The sequence below is a fragment of the Anopheles merus genome, chromosome 3R, assembly GCF_017562075.2.
Source record: "Anopheles merus strain MAF chromosome 3R, AmerM5.1, whole genome shotgun sequence".
Classification (NCBI taxonomy): Eukaryota; Metazoa; Arthropoda; class Insecta; order Diptera; family Culicidae; genus Anopheles; species Anopheles merus.
In genome coordinates, this window is record NC_054084.1 from 13,579,237 (window position 1) to 13,595,956 (window position 16,720).

Here is a 16,720-nt window from a genome sequence, read left to right on the forward strand (position 1 = left end):
TTCCCTTTCCAGGTATTAAATTCAACGAAAAAATTAAACATCACATTTATATTTATCTTGGAAATCGTACTGTTTTTTAATGTACATACCTTGGTTCACAATTGACGTCTCTCCACCAAAGTCGTATTGTTTATCTTCATATTTTCCAGTTTTTAGTAGCTCGTTCTAATTGCGTTCCTGGTGTAATGTAAATCAAACCCTTCGACTTCCCTGTCCGTGTGTTCAGAGAGTCATGTATCCACCGTTCAGCATAATCTCTGCCCTAATATGCTCGCTACTGTTTTCGCAACCATGCAGCGCCTTCCCAACGTATCGCATCGAAGAAAGTCCCGTATCGAACGATCCGCTCTACACGGACGGAGTGTACTTTGAGGAGCTGAAAACGATAAAGGTGCAGGTAAGCTCGTGGACGCTGCGGGCCAATTACGATATAGCGCTTTTCATCGATGAAATCGCAACGGCAAATGCAACCGTCGCCAATCTGCTGCAAGCGTGCGCCGAGATGCAGGCGAAGCGCATTGGCAACTGCGACGGGATCCTCAACATTCTGGGCCTGAACAAGGAGCTGAACGATTTCAGCATCCTGCTCAGGAGCTTCTGCGAAGAGGAGGGGAGGACAGGTGGCCCGAGACGCACGAAGCGAGGCATATTTCGATCCTGGTTCGGGCTGATGGACGATGAGGATAGAAACGATATACACAGCAAATTCGATAAGGTGAATCAGCAGCTCACCATCGAGTCATCGTCGCTCAGGATGTTCTACAACACTACGAACGAGGCGTTGGCCGTGCTTTCCGGCAATACGTTCCAGGTCGATCCGAAGCGGCCACACACGATCGATTTTACGCGCGAGGGTCAGCTGCTGCTGATGGACATACTGCTGAACAAGATCATCGCCAAGAAGAACCTGTTCATGGAGCTGCTGCAGAGCACCACCTCGATGGGGCTCAGCGACAGTATCATCTCCCCCACGCAGCTACTGGCCGAGCTGCAGAAGGTGCAAAAGTTTCTGCCGGAAGAGTTCATCTTCCCGGTGGAGCTGAAACTTCGCGAAATGCTCAAACTGTACCCGCTGTCGAAGGTGATCGCCAACGTGGACGGGTGCCGGGTGGTGGTCAACATCATTATACCGCTCTGCAACCGCTTGCTGTACCGCACGCTCAAAGGGACCAGCGTGCCGATGCTTTCGGAGGACGGCATCATGAAGATGTACGTGCTGGATCGCGACATTATGGCGTACAACAGGACGTCCCACACCGGCATGGTGATGACGTTCGACGAGTACAAACAGTGCACCCATCTGACGGACTTTACGCTCTGCAACGCGCACCACCTGATGCGCAACCTGTCCACCACCGACGACTGCATCGTGGCGACGTACTTCAACGCCACGGAGCGCGATTCGGACTGCCGGCTGACGCGGGTACTGCTGCGCAACCAGCTCTGGATACAGCTGGCCGATCCGAACGTGTGGATTTACGTGATGCCCAACTTTACCGCCATCACCGTGCAGTATGGCGCCAACCGGCAGAAATCGCTCACGCTGCACGGCGTCGGCATGCTGAAGCTGCTCCAAATGTGCCACGTGCGGTCGATGGACGTGCTGCTGCAGTACGTGCCGCAGCTGGGCGGCACGAAAATAAGCGCCGTGTCGGACGGATTTAGCCGCCCGGTGAAGATTACGCGCGAACAGTCGCTGATCATATCGGGCAGTGCGAACGACAACAGCCGCATCATACCGGTGGGCAAATCAACCGAGGCGCAGCTGAGCGAGTCGGCCCGCGTTGCCGGGATCTATCGCGAACCCGGCCGTCTTTCGCCGTGGATTATCGTGGGTATCGTTTTCGGCGTGTTTCTGGTACTGCTCGCGGCAATGCACGTGTTTCTGCGCCAGTTTTCGATCAAGCGACGATCGCGCATGGCCGAGGCGGATGGGGCACCTGCGTTAGATTCGACGCAGCAGCAGTGGATTCCGGCCGACAATACGCAGCTCACATCGGTCGATACCTCCCTGCCGAGGTAAACCGAAATGGAACGGAAAGGTAGGCGAAGAGTAAGCACTAACCCGATTGCCTTGATCGAGCCCTACTGGCAACGAATTACCAAAGCGTACGTAAACACGAAACATTATGCGCACAAAAGACACATGGTACACCGGTGGCGTACTGTGAGGGGATTTATAGTGAAATATTTAATCAACAAAAAGGATAATCAAACGACAATACGTACAACGCATTTTTGAACGTATTGGCGTAACTATTGTGATACAAAAGGCTTGATTGAAGATGCGAGAAGCTTATTTTTGTACGGAATTTTACCACTGCACTCGATTTGTGTGGAAATCGAACTGCGCTAGTGGTTCAGCAAGGTGTGAAGAAACATTTTATCGCTTAGAGATGCATATGAACGTTATAGTGTGCAAATAATTTAGAAGCCAGCCATACATATTATACAACTACACGTATTTACTCCATTTAAAAAGAGTACATAGAGCTGCTTTTTAATGATGAAGAAGGTCTAAACGAAACTTTAGTACCAGGCCAATAAATAGTGATATTTTCGATTAACATTAGCCCTTTAAAGCAATTGGCTTAAACTTACAGCAAAATTATGACTTCTTTGACGTTTTTGGCTAATTTTTATGATAAATTTTGTAATTTATGAAAATGGAGTTCTCATAATGTATTGAAATATTTGCAAAATAACGTAAACTAAAAAAATACTATCGCTTTTTCCTCCAAAATCAACTTTCATTTCAACTAATGGACTTTTCATGTGACGATTTCTCATGTTTTTCTAGTTGGAAAAAACGACGCTATAAGAAAATTTAGTTAAATTTGGCCTGTTTTTAGTTTATTGGTGTCCCTTTACTTTTTCTGTATATGTTATATTGCTTTATCAGAAAAGAAAATTATAACCTTTTTTGCGACAACAAAACGAATGCAGAGAGAGAGACAGAGAGTGTTATTTGTACTCCGTTAAATTGTTGAACCATAAGCGAAATAAAAGTGAAAAGTAAACTAGTTACGCTGCTTTGCCTTAATCATTCGACGGGAATGAACACACCTGAACACAATATCGAACCTTCCAACACGACAAACAATATCCGAAAGCATGACAAATAACTACCAACAACCAAATTTACGAAGCACATCATGCAGCAAACTGTACCGTACGATCTATGTCGTACGATTCCGCTGAGATTAGAAGATGAGTATCATCTGTATATCACTTAAAACATCGCGAACTAATCCTTCCGAAGGAGCGGTGCAATCTTTGTGCGAAATGATAACGCTCTCCTAACGTAATAATGTTTAATCATACTTTCACTATTGCACTATAGCTGCTTCGCGAGCAAAAAGAATTAGCATTCTTATGCTTATCTAATAGGAGGTAATGCCTAGCTTACCGCAAACACGAAATAATACGCTCGTTTTCACCTATTGGCACTGTAATCCTTTCCTACATGTGAAAGTTTTCCACCGATGTTAGTGTTGTTTCGATTAGCAGATTAAAGTCAAGTTCGTTCAGGTTCGCTTTGGCGGTAAGTAGGTCGAGGAAATTGTCCAACGGTTGCTGGAGCTTTCGGGCCGCCCCTAAACCTTGGCTGAGATCTAAAACGAATGTTGAACGAGTAGGAAAATTACAAAACAGGCTCTATCAGACAGAGTGCAGTTATTTTTTGCATGGAAATGGAAAATGCAAAAGCATTCCAAGTGCAGCAGCAAAACGAAAAAAGAACGGCTACCAAAAAACAGAAAAAATAAATAAATATTTTAAAACCAATAAATGATGCATGCAGATGGGAAAAATGGAATGATGCGTGTTTCGAGCCCCGTGAACGAGTCAGTGAACGGATGGAAGCTGTCGTTTTAAAAAAGCATTCTAATCGCCTGCGTACACCAGGCAATTGATGGGACAATGCGGAATTCGAGTGTAGCAAACACGACCACAGCGATGATCGTGCTGGCCAGAATTAAATATCCAACGCCTAGCAGGAGCGTTGTTTTCAGGGACGCATCCAGTCCGGCATTAAGGCAACGGGCACGGGCAACCGCTGTATGCCGTCTTGACAGTCGGACAATTTTATCCGACGGTGAGTCACGGCAAAGCTGCATCAAAAACGAGGATGTAGAGGAGGTGCAGCGGAACCGCTGGAAGCGCGTTCTGGCCGCCCCATTCGACCCCGTCGACCGGGAACTGCCAAAGGTAATGGTAACGTTGGGCGCCTGCTGTTCCTCCTTTTCATCCTCCCCGGCCCGGTCGCTGGCAGTGGCGCTGCCCGCCTCCAGATCGACCAGCGACGAAGGGGACGTAACGAGCCGGAGCGCGTTGAGGCTCGCGTAGGTACGTAGATTGCGCGACCGGGACGAGTTTTCCGTCTGATCGTACCCGGAGGATGAGATGGGCGAGGAAGCTTCCGAGCAGGATGAGGGTGAGGAGGATGCAGCCGGTGGCGGTTTGTGAACCGAACGGCTCGTGTGAAATGATGGCGGCGAGGGCATGCAATGTTTTACATCTGAGCGCGCGCAACCGAACCAACCGAAAAAACGATCACAACCGTTACTAAAGCAAGTGGCAACTGAAAAAAAAAACAAACAGCGAAATGAAAATAAAAAATGACAAATAAATGCAAGTTAAGAAAAGGAAGACACGTGAAATGCGCTTACACTTACGGAACAGAATAACAAAACATTCAACACAAAACAAACCAAAAACACGATTCAATACATGCAACACACGCGCGGATAACCGGGCAGAAGCCGTCTCCGACGTTTCGAGTACTTGCTACCTTTCGGTTGATAGTCGCGCTTCCTCAGATGCGACGATCCGCGCGGATGCACCGAGTTGCCGGACAGAATGTTCATCGCGTGTTCGCGCCCGCGCAGCATCGCGCTGACCGGATGGTTCCAGCTGTTCAGCAGCCGGCGTGCCCTCGACCGGGGCAGTATCATGAGCAGATTCAGCTTCCGCCGAATCCCATCCGGTGTGTCCTCGATGTCGGCAAAGATCACCTTCACCACGTCGATCTGCAGCTCGAACACGTGGTGCTCGACGTACTGCATGAACCCGTCGAACGGCAGCGCCCGGTAGCCGAGGTACGAAAAGAACGAGCAGAAACCGAGCGGCAGCGGAAAGGCAAGCGTCTCCACCGCCAAACAGTACCGCTCGAGCATGGCAAACAGCCGTACCTGCAGGGCCCGCTCAAGCTGATCGATCAGCGCAAAGCCGCGGCTTTCCGAACCCTCCACCGCGAGCGCATGGTCAAGGCCGGCCGTACGGCACGCGAGCACGCAGAGCGCGCGCGATTGTTCCAGCTGCGCGGCGACGTAGCGCGTCGCAACGGCATGCACGTGCGATGTGGCCGGATTGGTGTCGTAAAAGGCGTTCTTCAGCCACCGAAAGCCCGTCACCTCCTTTACGCTGTGCTTTACCAGATGCATGCTCAGCTCGCGCAGATTCACGTTCAGCACCAGCTCCTGCTTGTTGGCGGTGCACGCCTCCGTTTCCACGAACGGTAGATCGTTCTGCAGCCTGGCACGGGCACCGCCGCCGACGCCACCGGCACCCGCCACAAAGTCCAGCCCGAACGTGGCCCCACCGATCGGGTTGGCGGGCGACATTGGGGTGGTGCAGCGGGACAGCGCCTCCGGCTGGTAGCAGGCGAGCGAGTACATCAGCTTCTCGCGCACCTGCTCCTGGTGGAAGCGGGGCCGTTCCTTGCTGCTGCCACCGGTATCGCTCAGCCGATCCCACAGCAGCGTCCAGATGTCTTTGCGGAAGGGCGAGAGGCGCTGCTGGGGCGACAGCAACATCATCGACGTGTTGTAGAGCGTTTCGTGCGACAGGCCCACGCTCAGCTTGCCCACCTTGGCTTCGATCGGCTTGCTCGAGCTGCAGGTGGTTAGCGGAAGCAGCCGGAACAGGGCCAGCTGGTCCTGGGTGAGCCCTTTCTTGGCCGATGCGTACGTGCCCGCCACGAGTGCTTCCTTCAGCAGCGGTACCGTGTCCAGATGAAGTGGCCGTTCCATGATGATGCTCAGGATCTGTGCAAGGAATGCGAAAGGATAAATAATCTAATCCTAATTGCAATACACCTGCATACCCCTCGTACTTACCTCGGAAAAGATTTCAATAATATCACCCCCGGTCGAGTGCGCCAGGAAGTAGTGCACGATTGCCAACCGATTGTCTATCGACGTATCGTTCCGGAACGCATCGATCAGGTGCGACTTCGGTATCGTGATCGAGATGAGATCGAGCGTGGCCGAATCGTAGCAAATGTTGTTGGTCGCGAAGCACGGCACCAGCTGCGTAATGGGCGCGCGGGTAAACGGTGCGCACACGATATGGCACGACGGTTCGTGCGACAGTCCCACATCGAGCAGGTGCATGAACAGGTCCGCTTGAAACACCAGCACGTGGTGGTCGCCGTGCAGCGTAAACGTGGGCTTCATTAGCTTCGCCTTCTCCCACGGTATGCCCGGCATGACGCAGTGTATGACGCACCCGTGGTGCAGGATCGTCACCGAGTACGCAAAGTGTACGTCGAAGATGGTCTGCGCCGTGGTCCCACCGTTCGCCTGTGGTGCCTCCTCCTCCCGCTGCTTGACCGGCTGGTACAGGTAGTAGTGGCAGACGAACAGCATCCCCGACTCGTCGCTCACGATGACGAGATTGAGCGACGAGTCGTGTATGCGCAGCGGGACGGTATCGTCCTCGTAGATGTCCTCACTGCTGGAGGAAGGAATTTTCGGCAGATTCAGCGGAATGTTCAGCACCGTTTCGGTGGGCAGATCGTCGTGAAACTGAAACGCGGACAGGGTCGGCTGTAGCCGTTTGGTCGGTTCGCCCTGCTCGCCCGCTGCGTCGTCCTCCTTCTCGAAGATGGTGCGTGCCGTCGGTTTGAGATGAATGTAGTACAACGCTTGGACGGTTGGATCCCACTGGGCCCATATGAAGGCTTTCGTTAGCGTTTCGCTTTTCAGCCCGTCCCGATCCAACTCCCAGGCGTTGGGGTTGGTGTAATCGATGCGGCTACTGCTCCCCGCAGCAAGCGCATCCTCCTCCTCCGACTGTTGTTCGAGCTTTTTCAGCGACGCCGTATACAGCAGCACGTGCTCGTGGTGTACCAGGAGCAAAAATTTGTCCTGATAGTGCTTCTCGAAGGTGGACAGCTTGCGCCAGAGGAACGTTGCCATTACCTGCCGGTTGCGCTCGACCTCGAGCAGCAGATGGGGCTGTGCCGCGTCCAGCTTGGGGCGCACCTCCACCAGGTACGCACGGTAAATGTCCCCGTTGTGGCCGGACACGTCCTGCTTGATCTGCTTCGTTACGTACAGCAGCAGGGTGTGCGTGAGGTTAACCGAAGCCTGAATTACGTTCTCTCGGCCCGGGAAGGTGTACAGCACGTCGAACGTTTTGCTTTTCGGCGTGTAAATGCCGATGTTAGTTCGTTGCTCCTCGCGTCCTTTCCGGGGGTCGAACGATACCCAGCTAGCGAGCAGTGAGCTATCCTGCTCCTTCCCCAGAATGCGCCACTCGATAGCGACATCTGGAGGGGGAGAAGAAGTAGAAATTGCACAAATGTTGTATAAATTCAATGTATCGAACAAGTAGTAGTATCGGCATTCGCTTACCTTTATTTCCACTAACGGACAGTAGCCCACAGAAGTTGGCGGCCAAGTTTTCCTGCTTCAACATTCTACTATCGTACTGGTACACTCCAAAATTCCAGAAGACACGTTCACGACACACACACCTCTACAGAGCAAAGTGCCCTTTTTAGTGGAAAATTAATCACTACAGCAAAATCACTTTTTCACAGTTGCTGGGCAACGGCAGAGAGTGGTAGGCGATGCAACGTTTCCGGTTCTGCTGGAATTCACCGTTTCGATTCTGGCGGCTTCGTTTGTTGGCCCTCTGCTCACATCACGTTGCTGAAATCAATAATCTTTTCCTCGTTCCGTCTGTGTTGCCACTCTGTCAATGATGCTGGAATTCGGTGCTGCTGATAATAAGTTTACGGTTAGGGCCTCTCTCGGTCTCGCTCTTTCTTTCTCTCTGACTCGCCTCAGCCTCAGCTCTACCACCGTTGGCACCGACTCGGCTGCGTTTGCGTTGTCGGCATTTTCCCAACACTGCTCTACCAACACGCGCCCTATCCCTTGTCGCGTTTCCCCTCCCCCCACTCTTCCCGCTTCTTATCAGCAGTTGTCATCCGGTGCAGTCACCGTGAACGATGGCGACGGGAGACGCTTTTTTCGTGTTTGCCTTTTAGCACGCACATGCGCATGAAATTGTAAACAAAACGGCCGAGTACGGTGGTTATTTGTGTGTTTGATTTTGAAATGTTGTGTATAGGGAGCTGCTGGGTGGAGGAAAGGTAGAAATAGGCTTCTAGTTGTTAGGATGGCAGGGGAAGGCGAGGATGGCGTTCTCCCACAGGAAGGGGGAAATTGTGATGAGCGAATCGTTGAAAAAGAAACCGTTGGTACCAGTCGGCTTCTTTGGAAAACTGCTCCCATGCTCCTGAAGATCCAAGTAACCGGTTGGAAAAGTTGTATGTAGTGATAGGTTACATTGGAAAATATTCGGAATCGACTCCGATCCAAGTCCGAAGATTTTGCCCAAGCGCCACAGATTAAGCTTAAACGACTGGAAAATTGAATATCCATAGAAAAAAAATGAAAGCTCCACAGCTTCATTGGTTTGATCAATAGATGGCGTATTACAACTCATCATTATATTGCTATCCTTTTCTTGCAATGTGTTTCGACAAGTTGCATTTTATTATGACCTATATAGCCTTCTATCTTTCTGAGCAAAAATCTATATAAATGGTCGTGTGGTTAGATACGTGGGTATCAACACCAATGACCATTGCTCAAATCTCACTTGCTTCAGTGCTGGTGGTTTCCGTTGGAGTTTAGTATTTAAACAATCGTATCGCCGTTCTAGTTCTAGCGATGCATAACTTCAATGCGAAACCATACAACAGTACACAGGAAATGAGAAAGCTCTCCTCCAAGCGATGAAGCTCAACTGGTTGGGGTATCCCATCAACAGATAGCGCCACCAGCTTTTTTGCTATTTTTAGAATGCATGAGTCGTTTGGCGTCTGCTAAACGAAGTCTTTCTATATTCCGTTTAGGTAGAGAACTTGAGTCGTTTAGAAGCCGTTTAGTGGTCGTTTAGTGGATTTGTGGCACTTGGGTGTTCCCTACCCAAGCGCCACAGATTAAGCTTAAACGACTGGAAGATTGAATATCCATAGAAAAAAAAATGAAAGCTCCACAGCTTCATTGGTTTGATCTATAGATGGCGTATTAAAACTGATTATTATATTGCTATCCTTTTCTTGCAATGTGTTTCGGCAAGTTTCATCTTATCATGACCTATATAGCCTTCTAACTTTCCGAGCAAAAATCTATATGAATGGTCGTGTGGTCAAATACGTGGGTATCAACACCAACGACCATTACTCAAATCTCACTTGTTTCAGTGCTGATGGTTTCCATTGGAGTTTAGTATTTAAACAATTGTATCGCCGTTCTAGTTCTAGCGATGCATAACTACAATGTGAAACCATACAACAGTACAGAGGAAATGAGAAAGCTCTCCTCCAAGCGATGAAGCTCAACTGGTTGGGGTATCCCACCAACAGAGAGCGCCACCAGCTTTTTCGCTATTTTTAGAATGCATGAGTCGTTTGCCGTCTGCTAAACGAAGTCTTTTTATATTCCGTTTAGGTAGAGAACTTGAGTCGTTTAGAAGCCGTTTAGTGGTCGTTTAGTGGATTTGTGGCACTTGGGTACTCCGAAAGACCGCAATCGTCCGGAGCAGTTGGATTTATCCACAGTTGGAGCCAACCGTAATTGAAGTTGTCCGTATTCGGAGTCATTCGAAGTCGAAGTCATTCGGAGTCGTCAGCGTCGAAGTCAACCAGAAGTCATAAGGAATCGGTCCGGGTCAGAGCTGCACTGGGTCGGAATCGGAGTTATTCGAGGTCGAAGCCATCAGAAGTCTAAATTGTTGGGATTCGGGAATATCCAAAGTCGGAATCGGCCGGAGTCGAATTCATCCAATGTTGGAGTCATCTGGAGTCGGAGGTATACGAAGTCGGAGTCGTTCGGATTCGGAGTCATCTGGAGGTGAAGTCAAATGGAGTGAAAGTCATGCGGAGTCGGTGTCGGTTAAAATCATCTAGAATCGAAGTTTTCCGGAATCAGAGCCGTCAGAAGTTGGAGTAGTCCAAAGTCGTTGTTGTCGGAAGTCGGAGTCATCCGTAGTTGGAGTCATCTGAAATCAAAGTTGTCCGGTGTCTGAGTCTTCTGGAGTCGAATTTACCCTAGATTTTATTGTGTGTACCAGAAATGAACTTTTATTTTTATAAATATTTAACCATGTTTATCCTTTTTTTAGTTTTTCCTTAGCGTTTTTGCAAAGCAGTGCCTTAATAAGCATTCATTGAGCTTTGAGTAAATTTGTCGACTGGGTTCGCCTTTTCCGTCCTACTCTCTCATGTCAAACGATTCGCTGTCAGTTGGCCGCCTGTCATGCGGCATTAGAAAAAGGAGAGAAAAACAAGCAGAACGAACGCTGTTTTGTGTTGCTAATTTGTGTACCCGGTTTATTGACGAAAGTGGCTTTTCCCGTAAGTTTGTTGGCCAGTTGTGCGAAAAATCTCCATCCAAGCGTTCCATTGCACGTGGTTCATCGAACCAGATTGCCGATAACTGATATTTTCCCCCTTTTTACCGATTCGCGTACGTGTGTAGTGAAGAAGCGCATTTTCGCACCGCATAAAATATGGCTGCCCAGCTTGATGGTGTTTTCGAGGCGGAGCTGCAGAAGAAAATTACCGAATCGAAGGTGCTAGTCGTCGGAGCGGGCGGAATTGGGTGTGAAATATTGAAAAATCTCGTACTAACAGGATTCACGGACATTGAGATCGTAAGTAATGGGTGTGGGGTGTTGTATCTGCTTCGCGGAAAAAAGCGTCCCAAGGAACATAACCTTACATTCTAAAAAAACGAATGATGATGCATCCGTCGCTCCGTTATCAATAAACTGATGGTTCCTTTTTTTTGGCAGATCGATTTGGATACGATTGACGTGAGCAACCTGAATCGTCAATTTCTGTTCCACAAGGAGCACGTCGGCAAGTCGAAAGCGAACGTCGCCCGGGAGAGTGCTCTGGCGTTCAATCCGAACGCCAAGATCAAAGCATACCATGACAGTATTACGACGTAAGTGTACGCCGCCGTGTTGGCCACACTTCCACCACGCTCTGTACTGATTTGCGTGTTTGTAATTACCATTGCAGCAACAACTATGGCGTAAATTTCTTCCAACAGTTCTCCATCGTCCTGAACGCGCTGGACAACCGCGCTGCGCGCAGTCACGTCAATCGCCTGTGTCTGACGGCCGATGTGCCGTTGATAGAATCGGGCACGGCCGGATACAACGGGCAGGTGGAGCTGATCAAGCGTGGACTCACCTCGTGCTACGAGTGTGTCCCGCAGCCGGCTCAAAAATCCTACCCGGGCTGTACGATCCGCAACACTCCGTCGGAACCGATTCACTGCATCGTGTGGGCGAAGCATCTGTTTAAGTAAGAAGTTAAAGAAATAGGAAAAGGGAGAAAAAGGTGCTATCATTTAACTCTTTCTTGCTACTTTACCTGCATTTACAGTCAACTGTTTGGTGAAAGCAATGAGGATGAGGACGTTTCCCCGGATACAGCCGATCCGGAGGCGGGTGCCGATGTGGGCAGCGCAGCGCTGGAGAAGGAAGCGAACGAGAAGGGCAACGTGGATCGTGTCAATACGCGCACCTGGGCCAAGCAGTGCGAATACGATCCGGAGAAGATTTTCAACAAACTGTTCTTCGACGACATCAACTATCTGCTGAGCATGTCCAACCTGTGGAAGAACCGCACGCCACCGAAGCCGGCCAAGTGGGACGCGGTGCAGGAAGGCGACGGGGAGGATGGTACCATCGTTGAGGACAGCGTGACCCGGGATCAGAAGGTGCTCAGCATGGCCCAGACGGCGAAGGTGTTTGGCGAGAGCATTAAGGCGCTGAAGGAAGCGGTCGGCAAGCTGCCGGAAGGCGATCATCTCGTCTGGGACAAGGACGACAAGGACGGGATGGACTTTGTGGCCGCCTGTGCCAATATTCGTGCACAAATCTTTGGCATTCCAAGAAAGAGTCGGTTCGAGATTAAGTGTAAGTAAACAATGGGTTAGCAGGCGCCCGGCTTGCCCTGCGATCAAAGCCAACTGGGACTGAATGAGTGACGCTCTCTCTCGCTCTCCTCTCCTCTCTTTTTCAACAGCAATGGCAGGCAACATCATACCGGCAATCGCGACGACGAACGCCATTACGGCCGGCATTGTCGTGATGCGCGCCTTCCGCGTGCTGCAGCAGGAGTACGAAGCGTGCAAGACGGTGTACGTGCGGCTGCGGGTCAACGGTCGCAACCAGTTCATCGTGCCGGAAACGCTGATCATTCCACCGAAGCCGAAATGCTACGTGTGCGCCGCCAAGCCGGAGGTGGTGCTGAAGGTCGACACCAAGAAGCTGACCGTGCGCGAGTTCCGGGACGACATACTGATCAAGGCGTTGAACATGGTCAGCCCGGACGTTCTGCTGGACGGCACCGGGACGATCGTGATCTCATCCGAGGAGGATGAAAAGGATTGCAACAATGATAAGACGCTGGAGGAGCTGAAGATCGTCAACGGGTGCATACTGAAGGCGGACGATTTCCTGCAGAACTACGAGCTCAGCATAACCGTGCTGCACAAGGAGGCGGGCCGGGAGGAGGCACCGTTCGAGATCGTGGCCGATCCGGACTCGCTGAAACCGAAGGAGGAAGAGGAGAAGAAGGAGGAAGTCAAACCGGCAGCGGCACCGGTGGACGATGCACAGCCGTCCACCTCGAAGGGACTGAACGGATCGTCGTCGAACGGGAAGCAAACCACCACCGTGAACGAGGTCGAGGACGATGACGACGATATGTGCATCATCGAGGATGATGAGGACGAGAAGCCGTCCACGTCGAAGGCGGCCGCCGACGCCGTCACGACACCGGGCAAGAGTGTGGAGAAGCGGAAGCACGCACCGGAGGATGATGAACCGGCAAACAAAAAGGCGAAAGTATCCTCCTCCCATCCGATGGATGACGATGATGATGATTTGGTCATACTGGATTAAGATGCAGGTCAGCAGCGGGCGGGCTGGGGGGGGTTTTAGAAAGTAAGAGCAAAACACACACACACACAAACACACAGGTTCGTATCGATCCACATCTCATGATTATCGATGTCATCGTCAACTAATAATCCTTCTGGGAAAACACACGTTGTATGAACAGAAAATCTCCTGAAATAAATTTTATCTGTCGTACAAGGAAAACCGTCACCTGGAGGTCCATTTAATGAGCCTAAAAGTGAACTTATACACGTTTTGCTTTCCTTCCTCATGTTAATAGTTACATAGTTTATTCGCACATAAAATGGCACACATACATCGTAAAATCACACAAATACGCAATATAAATTAAATAATCCATTGTTAACGTGTCCGAGCGTAAAACCAACCTCCTTCTACTGCTTCTTCTCTCTCCCTGCCCTGACAGGTTGCGGTTTGGCGGCCGTTGGTTTCTTGGTCATTTCGTCACTCTTAGTCTTGTTAGCCTTTCCCCCCTTCGCTGCCTTGGATGTCGGCTTCGCCCTACCGCTCGGCCCCGGATCCGTGGAGGACACAATCGAAAGCCTCACCTTCCCCCCGGAACGGCCGATTTTCGTCTTCGTAATGGCGGTTTTCTTCGGATTCAGTTTGACTGGCTGCGCAGGCTTCGCCTTGGCCGGCTGCTCCTTTTTCTGCTTCTTCTCGCCGTCATTGTTGTTTTTATCCTTTTTGGTCTGCTTCAGTTTAGGGTCTGCCTGCTTCTTCGCTCTCGGTTTCGTTTTTGCCGCCTCCTTTGCTGCTTTTTCGGCCTGCTTGATCGCCGTGTTCTGTTGCTTCTTTTCCTTCTCTACGTGCGCTTTGGTGAGGCGGATGCTGCCCATGATGCCGCTCTTTCCCGACACCCGCTCAACGATCGACTTGGTGGTCAGCTTTTCGTACGCTCGCTTCATGTACACCGCAGCAACCTCGGCCTCGATTTGGTACTTGCCTTTGATGAACTTTTTAATCGACGCAAACGAAACGCCCTTCCGGCGCGGATCGTTCTCGGTGATTGCTTCAATCATCATCTGCTCGTAGGACTTTTTGCCATTTTTGCCATTTTTGTCCTGACTGGTGGTGGTGATGGTGCTGGTGCTGCTGCCGCCCCCGGTGGTAGTGCCCATGTTGTCGTTCGTTATCTCTTCCATCTGTTCCTCCGGTTCCGATTGCTGGCCCTTTTCCGGCTTCAACGGTTTGACGACAAGCACATTTACTTCCTTTGCCATCATTGCGGGTGAGCTGAATGTTAGTCGTTTCGGCTGTATCATCGAGTTTGGGCGGCAAATGTTCACTGAGCGGTTGGTAATGCAAGATGAAGAAATTGCGATGGCTACCGGGTCGCGTGTTGCCAACGGAAAGCTGATGTCGGTTTAGAGCGCTTTCAAGAGGGGCCGTTTTTAGTTGACCGGTTTAACGGTTGCGGTGAAGTGGTGAATTCAAAAAGGGAAATTAATCTTTAAAAAAAATAGGTTTCCCAAGCGCCACAGATTTTCACTGAACAGGCATCCACAACTTCACTGGTTTGCTCAATAAATGGCGTTTTATAAAACTAATCATTATATTGCTTGCTGTCCTTTTCCTGTAATCTGTTTCGACAAGCTTCATCTAATAATCATGGCCTATATAGTCTTCAAAATTTCCCAGCAAAAATCTATGTTGTTGGATGCATTATAAAGCGGGCCTCTCAGGTGCGCTCTCCGCGAGAGCGATCCCAAGTGCCACAAATCCACTAAACGACCACTAAACGGGTTCTAAACGACTCAAGCTCTCAACATAAACGGAATATGCTAAAAATAGCAAAACGCTGGTGGCACCATCTGTCTGTGGGTACCCAAGTGCCACAAATCCACTAAACGACCACTAAACGGCTTCTAAACGCCTCAAATTCTCTACCTAAACGGAATATAGAAAGACTTCGTTTAGCAGACGGCAAACGACTCATGCATTCTAAAAATAGCAAAAAAGCTGGTGGCGCCATCTGTTTGTGGGATACCCAACCTGTGGAGCTTCCTCGCTTGGAGGAGAGCTTTCTCATTTCCTCTGTACTGTTGTATGGTTTCGCATTGAAGTTATGCATCGCTAGAACTAGAACGGCGATACGATTGTTTAAATACTAAACTCCAACGGAAACCACCAGTACTGAAGCAAGTGAGATTTGAGTAATGGTCGTTGGTGTTGATACCCACATATCTGACCACACGACCATTTGTATAGATTTTTGCTCAGAAAGTTAGAAGGCTATATAGGTCATTATAAGATGAAACTTGTCGAAACACATTGCAAGAAAAGGATAGCAATATAATGATGAGTTGTAATACGCCATCTATTGATCAAACCAATGAAGCTGTGAAGCTTTCATTTTTTTCCTATGGATATTCAATTTTCCAGTCGTTTAAGCTTAATCTGTGGCGCTTGGGTAAGGACAACCATCGCAACTTAGATTCTACAACAATGTCGCCATATCCACTTGTATTTTGAATTTCTACTCTTTTCTGCCAGACTAATACTGACACCGGGAAGGAAACAGATCTCCAACCGGGGGGAACGGGTTCTGTTCCGGATTTGGAATTGGAATGATCCCAAATAGCCAGAATTGCTTAAGCAGCTCATTTTGGCACGCTAAAGATCGCTGCTCTAATTCACCTTTTGCAGTAGATAAACAGCATCAAAGTTCTATGTGGGTCTTTCAAACAGCGCCTAAGCAGCTTCCTTATGCCACGATGCCAGGGATTATTTTTCTTTGTGTTTTATTTTCAAGCAAGCGTCATCGATGAAATAAACAACAAGATTTGTTTCGTTTAAACACATGTGTATATTTTTAAATTTTTTGTATTGATGAATTACACAAAATTTCACACAATTTACTGGTAATTCACAATCACTTCACTCAATATTCATTCTTCAATTAACGAATCTAACTTGTGCAGCAGCAATGAGATTATTGCCGGCGTCCGTCTTTGACACTTTGACAAGAGCCATCTCGTACCGATGTCATGCATTAAAAAGCTATAAAGATCCACCAAGTTCGGTACGCTTTCTTAACAAGCCTTCAAGTTCCATCATGAACCCTACACATAGTGCTAATCAGCCGCAAAGTTCCGAAAAGTACCATGTGCCTGTTAAAAAGCTCCTTAGTTCCGCAAAGTACCGTCTATCTCTTAATCAGCCACAAAGTACGATATCGGAACGATTTTTCGTTAAACAGCCCTAAATCAGCTATAAAGTACGAGCTGGCTATTTGGGATATCACCCAAGCGCCACAGATTAAGCTTAAACGACTGGAAAATTGAATATCCATATAAAAAAATGAAAGCTCCACAGCTTCATTGGTTTGATCAATAGATGGCGTATTACAACTCATCATTATATTGCTATCCTGTTCTTGCAATGTGTTTCGACAAGTTTCATCTTATCATGACCTATCCCAAACAGCCAGAATTGCTTAAGCAGCTCATTTTGGCACGCTAAAGATCGCTGCTCT

General features: G+C 49.1%; 4 protein-coding genes across 5 annotated transcripts; 2 read left to right on the forward strand and 2 right to left on the reverse strand.

Annotated features, from left to right (window-relative positions):
- Window positions 1-95: 95 nt before the first annotated feature.
- LOC121596159 lies at window positions 96-3,020 on the forward strand. Its single transcript, XM_041920852.1, has one exon. The coding sequence runs from the start codon at window positions 233-235 to the stop codon at window positions 2,021-2,023; it is 1,791 nt and encodes a 596-aa protein (XP_041776786.1). The 5' UTR covers window positions 96-232; the 3' UTR covers window positions 2,024-3,020.
- A 105-nt stretch (window positions 3,021-3,125) lies between these two features.
- Window positions 3,126-8,180, reverse strand: LOC121596158 (protein pigeon). Of its 2 annotated transcripts, none has more exons than XM_041920850.1 (4): window positions 7,641-8,179; window positions 6,120-7,555; window positions 4,793-6,047; window positions 3,126-3,614 (listed from the first exon to the last, which is right to left on the reverse strand). In XM_041920850.1, exons 1-4 carry the CDS (start codon window positions 7,702-7,704, stop codon window positions 3,463-3,465), a joined length of 2,907 nt encoding a protein of 968 aa, XP_041776784.1. In that variant the 5' UTR covers window positions 7,705-8,179; the 3' UTR covers window positions 3,126-3,462. The 2 variants fall into 2 exon arrangements, with proteins under 2 accessions (XP_041776784.1, XP_041776785.1); XM_041920851.1 differs by lacking the exon at window positions 3,126-3,614 and adding an exon at window positions 3,783-4,582 and having other exon boundaries at window positions 4,677-6,047; window positions 7,641-8,180.
- A 2,368-nt stretch (window positions 8,181-10,548) lies between these two features.
- On the forward strand, window positions 10,549-13,450 carry LOC121597067 (SUMO-activating enzyme subunit 2). The gene is made up of 6 exons (XM_041922561.1): window positions 10,549-10,657; window positions 10,782-10,956; window positions 11,098-11,252; window positions 11,330-11,617; window positions 11,699-12,234; window positions 12,344-13,450. The coding sequence occupies exons 2-6, from the start codon at window positions 10,813-10,815 to the stop codon at window positions 13,222-13,224; spliced, it is 2,004 nt and encodes a 667-aa protein (XP_041778495.1). The 5' UTR covers window positions 10,549-10,657; window positions 10,782-10,812; the 3' UTR covers window positions 13,225-13,450.
- A 166-nt stretch (window positions 13,451-13,616) lies between these two features.
- On the reverse strand, window positions 13,617-14,264 carry LOC121595485 (histone H1.0-like). Its single transcript, XM_041919507.1, has one exon. The coding sequence runs from the start codon at window positions 14,262-14,264 to the stop codon at window positions 13,617-13,619; it is 648 nt and encodes a 215-aa protein (XP_041775441.1).
- Window positions 14,265-16,720: the final 2,456 nt, after the last annotated feature.

What these genes read in the sequence shown, in the direction of transcription:
- LOC121597067 (XM_041922561.1), top strand. Translation starts at nt 10,813, where the DNA reads ATGGCTGCCCAGCTTGATGGTGTTTTCGAGGCGGAGCTGCAGAAGAAA. An exon ending in GATTCACGGACATTGAGATC is followed by an intron (nt 10,957 to 11,097) that starts GTAAGTAATGGG and finishes TTTTTTTGGCAG; the next exon opens with ATCGATTTGGATACGATTGA. An exon ending in TACCATGACAGTATTACGAC is followed by an intron (nt 11,253 to 11,329) that starts GTAAGTGTACGC and finishes TTACCATTGCAG; the next exon opens with CAACAACTATGGCGTAAATT.
- LOC121596159 (XM_041920852.1), top strand. Translation starts at nt 233, where the DNA reads ATGTATCCACCGTTCAGCATAATCTCTGCCCTAATATGCTCGCTACTG.
- LOC121596158 (XM_041920850.1), bottom strand. Translation starts at nt 7,704, where the DNA reads ATGTTGAAGCAGGAAAACTTGGCCGCCAACTTCTGTGGGCTACTGTCC. An exon ending in TTATTGAAATCTTTTCCGAG is followed by an intron (nt 6,048 to 6,119) that starts GTAAGTACGAGG and finishes TTCCTTGCACAG; the next exon opens with ATCCTGAGCATCATCATGGA. An exon ending in GCGCGACTATCAACCGAAAG is followed by an intron (nt 3,615 to 4,792) that starts GTAGCAAGTACT and finishes CATTCGTTTTAG; the next exon opens with ATCTCAGCCAAGGTTTAGGG.
- LOC121595485 (XM_041919507.1), bottom strand. Translation starts at nt 14,264, where the DNA reads ATGATTGAAGCAATCACCGAGAACGATCCGCGCCGGAAGGGCGTTTCG.